General features: G+C 38.0%; 2 protein-coding genes across 2 annotated transcripts; one reads left to right on the top strand and one right to left on the bottom strand.

Annotated features, from left to right (window-relative positions):
• On the top strand, positions 1-1,584 carry LOC112519274. Its single transcript, XM_025127314.1, has 2 exons — positions 1-475; positions 1,277-1,584. The coding sequence occupies exons 1-2, from the start codon at positions 31-33 to the stop codon at positions 1,354-1,356; spliced, it is 525 nt and encodes a 174-aa protein (XP_024983082.1). The 5' UTR covers positions 1-30; the 3' UTR covers positions 1,357-1,584.
• LOC112519273 (U11/U12 small nuclear ribonucleoprotein 35 kDa protein) lies at positions 1,550-4,994 on the bottom strand. The gene is made up of 8 exons (XM_025127313.1): positions 4,783-4,994; positions 4,611-4,711; positions 4,126-4,177; positions 3,668-3,738; positions 3,281-3,371; positions 3,127-3,202; positions 2,758-2,836; positions 1,550-2,134 (listed from the first exon to the last, which is right to left on the bottom strand). The coding sequence occupies exons 1-8, from the start codon at positions 4,937-4,939 to the stop codon at positions 1,802-1,804; spliced, it is 960 nt and encodes a 319-aa protein (XP_024983081.1). The 5' UTR covers positions 4,940-4,994; the 3' UTR covers positions 1,550-1,801.
• Positions 4,995-5,380: the final 386 nt, after the last annotated feature.

Raw genomic sequence — 5,380 nt, forward strand, 5'->3', positions numbered from 1 at the left:
CTTTCACTTACGTTACTAAGAGACACAGAAATGGAAACCTCCTCGAGACCAACGTCCCCATCCAACAAACCCTATTTTCAAGATTCTGAATGCCCAGATCTTCAATCTCCAATCGATTGCGAAAAGGGATCTGGGTTCTACAAGAACGAGGATTCATGGCCAAAAACCCACATGCACAGAAAGAAGAATCATGTATTTCTTCAAGGGTATGTGGATGAAGAAGAGCTCGTGAGAGCCAAGAGTTTAACGGATGAAGATCTTGAAGAGCTTAGAGGATGTTTGGATTTAGGATTTGGTTTCAGTTACGATGAAATTCCGGAGCTCTGTAACACCTTGCCGGCGCTGGAATTGTGTTATTCCATGACCCAGAAGTTTCTAGATGATCAGCAGAAGTCGCCGGAGTCTCCGTCGACGGCGAGTGAATCATCTTCGCCGCATTCAGGTGCTACAGCTAACTGGAAGATTTCTAGTCCTGGTGAGTAGTATTTTGGAAATCACAGTATTAAATATTTAAATGGGTCTTCAAATTTGAAACTAAACAAGACTTGTTAATGGTAATTAATTATCTTATTAAATTAAATTCGGGTCTTTTTGAAGTTAAGTGTGAATCATATGCCTATTATAATAACAAGGATGATCTCAGGGATGTTGATAAAACTTTTTGGCGCTAAAATTGAAAAGTATAGGGTGATTTACAACTTCCAATTCATGGTGTACAAGTTATTCTAATGATATGGTTCTAGATTAAGAAAAGGATCTGGGGGTGTTTGGAATTGTTTATATAATTTGGATCTGATTCTGCTAATTGAACTTGTAATCATAGTACATGAGAAGGGTTGAAACGAGAACGATATCATTTTACTAGAACACTTAACACCTGAAACAACCAACCATCACATATAATAAACCGGTTATATACACATGGCAAGGGCGCAAACTAAACCGGTTATACACACATGATGGGCAAGGGCGCAAACTTAAACCGGTTCTACACACATGATGGCATGGGCGAACTTGGCCGTGACCTAAGGTCTAGGTTGCAGGCCAAGTCCGCCGCAGATTATTTCGTCCCTATACCGTATTACATGTGATGGTTCCCCGTTTCAGATGTTTTACCTCTATAAAAGATAATTGATAATCATAGCATTTGGTATGAATCTTATGACATCAAACGGTTAGGTTTAGAATTGAGTTGTGTAGAATAAGTATTTAAGGAAGTGATTGAATTTTATTAAGCTACCAAATAATAAAAACCTGACTCAAATTTTATGTGCAGGTGATGACCCTGAAGATGTGAAAGCCAGACTGAAATTTTGGGCACAAGCAGTTGCTTGCACAGTGAGATTATGCAACTGAGATGACTATAACTTGTATCTCATGCTAGGGTTAACCATCAACAACATTTGAGAATCTGGTTTAAGACGATGATTATCGGAATGATTAAACCTGATCCGTCCATAGATGGAGTTTGTTCTTTAAGGGGTTGTAACGGGCACAAGAAAACAAGTCTCCAATGGATGTAGTACATATTTCTATCTTGCAAATTTAATGAATAAAAGCTTATCGTTATCCGTTTTTCTTGTTTGCAAGTGCTTGTAAGTGTTAATAATACATTACTAATCGATTTCAATTTGTTACCGACAAGAAATGGCAAAAGGGAGGGCAATCTAAGCCAATCGGTATCTTCATGTAATGCCAAGTGAGTAGAGGGATCTAAATCCTAAATATTCATTGCTATAATGTTTAGGGGTAACGGGAGTTGAATACACATAATTGTATGTACTTTAATTTCAAAGAAATCTTACTCATGTTTGTGGCGCTTGTGAGACCGTTGTTCCCTGTCGCTAGAACGCCTTGTATCAGATTGATGGTCATGACTAGTATAACTTCGGTCATGTCTATGAGAATCTCTGTATCTCTTCTCGGCATTGTCCTCTCTTTCATCATATTTGTCACGGCTGGACCTTCTTTCAGAATAATTTCTACTGTGGCTCTTCCTGGAGCTATCATTGTTATCCACAGATCCCCTTGGGTCGTGTAAGTGATCCCGGCTGCTGGATCTTCTCTCACGTCTTCTGCTATGCCTGTCTTCCCTATCTGCATAATCTGTCTTCCTTCGGGGTGGGGATGGCACCTACACCAATTATCAAATCAAATGTCAATTGTAACTAGAATAGAATACCTGCTTTTAAGATAATAAGGTGTTTAGACAAGGAAAGCTACTCCTTCCATCGTTAAGTTTAGCTCAGAGTGTCGATAATCAAGAATAACAGAATAGAGAATCTTCCAAACAAATCTAGTGCTATCAGTGCACCAACAATGGCAAAGTGGTAATTTTGTACTCTTTCCATCCCAACAAATAAACATCCATGTTGAAAACGATGCAAACTTTTATAAATGTGTAATTACTGCACTTTTTAATCGACTAAATCACACTTTTATCCTTTACAATAGGAGTAATGAATGTGATATTGTAAATGGTGCATGCTAATAAAATGTCAAACCAGCATTCGATTAGATGATGTGGAGATATCTAGCTTCCGAAAAAAAAAACTAAAAAAAAAACAGGCAACTGCAGCATGATTCACATGGCAAGGTTGTGGAAAGTACTTCAGGTTACAGGGGCATTTACTCGTAGCAATACTATGGCATTCGGTAAGGAGGACATCACAACAGCTAAACTTAACATGTGGTGCAGATATCATCATCCATTTACAGCCAACACTCTCTCGTGGTTGCAAGAATTTGAAAACATACCTCAAATCGAGACATGTAATTTCCTTCAGGGGGAGGTGCGATCCCAAGCCGTTTCAGATCATCCAAAGGAATTGGACGCCTTTATCGAAGAAGACGTAACGAAAAAGAGACGAGTTAGTTTCATCTCTACGTGTAAAATTTTCTAGCAGTTGTCGACCAACTAGACGGTATTTGCATAAGCTCTCCATTACTCCCTCTATCCCAAAATACATCAGCAACTTAACAAACCATGTGTTTATTTTGGGATAGAGTAGATCTTACCATAAAGATGAGCATTCTAGATGGAACAAAAAAAACCCGTCTGGCTGCTCAATAGAGCCACAGAACCCTTTGCCTGAAATTTCAAGGAATAGAATAGAGAATACATACAATGGAGCCCGGAAAGGTCTTTCTCGTCCCCCAAACCGAAGCTGCCCTGATTCTTTCTTACCCCCAAGACCCCCTCCTGCAAGGATAAGGGAATCTCAAGAACTAAGCATAACATAGTATTAAATGATATTCTAGGAGGAAGAAGTTAACTGACCCAATCTTCTTGGAATCCACCCTGGCATCAGCTGCTGCCGGTTGTAATCAACTATAATCTCAGAATCATCGATAACTGAATGGTGCGCCTTCTGCACACAAGGGAACATGAAAAAGCTTGACATCAGCATTGATACTCAAAAGCAGCACTCGGAAAAGGTATTACAACAAGAAATTGGTAAACCTATGGACAAGATCATGGTCACTTTTCTGTAGGGTTATTTGTTGTATTATGTTAATGGCTTAAATACATGGGACAACAGTGTTCCACGTAAAATATTTTGATTTCATAAGAAGATATAGTTGTTGATAAGAAAAGAGGGAAACCCCACACAGAGTTGATGAAAAGGGAGATGGGACATGAATCAGAATCCAAGCAGCACATCACCTCATACGCTCGTCGCATCTCTCTTTCACTTTCAAATTCAACAAAAGCATAACCTTGAGAGGCACCAGTGACTGTAAACAAGCAACCGATACAATCAGAGATGCAATCTTATCAAGACTTAGCCTGGCCACTTAGTTTAAAACATCAAATCTTGTAATAAACTTGAAAAGTAGGATCATTGGACCATCAGGATCACACACTTAAGCTGTAACAACTAACAAATGCCATCCATCCTATAAAGCTACTAACTGAGAAGCCGAATGTAGAGGTCAATAGTATCTACATCACGATGCATCACATTGAAGAGCAATGTCATACCCATAGCGTTATGGATAAACTAATTTAGTAATTTAAAATTTCGAGCAAATCCCAAGTTTAGTAAATCAAGTGAACAAACAATTGCCTGCAACAAACTCTTATGTTAGCACTCCCAAAGCACCATAATATGTATGCATTACCAATATGCCTGACCAATCGCAAGTTCTTCACTGTGCCATATTTGCTCATACCCTATAAAACAAAAAACAGCAAATACTCAATGCGCTGTAGTTGCAGCATAATTTCATACAAATAACATGGTTGGGACAAACAGTTTAAACATGGAGATTCCATAGTTAAGGAATTTCTATTAACAAGGTATCCCGCTAGATATAGAGTCTGATTTGGACAGTAACAATATCTCTGTTCTCTAATCAGCTAGTGTAACATTTCCATTGACTGACACACATACACCCAAAAGAAGAGAAAGATAAGATGTATTCCCTGATTTATCTTGCGTATACTTTGTTCTTATTGACGATTAATTTCCAATTGTCAAAAATAACCATATCAATTTTCAACAAAGGCCATGGAAGATCATTAAAATCGAACACATTCCATAACCTCCATAAAGAATTTTACGAATGCAATCGAACCGAGTCGTAATAGTTAGGGCAAATCAAACCTTGCGAAGAGTATCTTCAGTAGTCAATTGAGAGAGGTGGCCGACGAAAACGGTGCAATAAGGATCCTCCCCGATGACATTGGGATCACCCAATGGATCATCTGCCACAAATGAAGGGGTTCAGTGAAGAAGAAGAAGAAGAAATTAAGGATGAAATTTGAATTGAACATACAGAGGCCGGCGGAAGAACAAAGAAGAGCTCTGTAGACGGCGTTATCGTGAGGAAGAATGTCGGTGCCGTCAATGCTACCGGCTTGGATTGGATGGTAGGCCTGTGCGTAGAACACGGAGTTCAATTTGTTGCTATTGTCGTTGCTCCTGCTCATCATCTCATTCCGGCACCTTTTCCTTCAACATCCCAGGGGTTTCATTTTGGGGAGAAACAATTACGATTTTAGTCCATGTGGTTTGTTAATAATTTTAAGTTTAGTCCCTGTGGTTTTGTTCAGAAATCAAAATTTTCGTTTCTATAGTTTACGATTTATTGTTATTTTTATCTCTAAAATAATTTCTATCTTTACGTACAATGTACCAAAACAGTGAAAAGTTATGAATCACAAAGACCGAAAGTCTGATATAACAATAATTGTAAATTATAAGGACGAAAATAATAATAAATTGTAAAATATAGAGATAATCGTAATTTTTAATTCATAAGGACAAAAGTTGTAACTCTTAACAAAAGACAAGGGCTAAAAATGTAACTTTTTCTTACAGAAAATAAAAATAGAAGGATGAGGAATTATGATTATTATTTCTTTAGTGTTTTT

The sequence above is a fragment of the Cynara cardunculus genome (genome assembly GCF_001531365.2).
Source record: "Cynara cardunculus var. scolymus isolate 2C chromosome LG 10, CcrdV1, whole genome shotgun sequence".
Taxonomy (NCBI): Eukaryota; Viridiplantae; Streptophyta; class Magnoliopsida; order Asterales; family Asteraceae; genus Cynara; species Cynara cardunculus.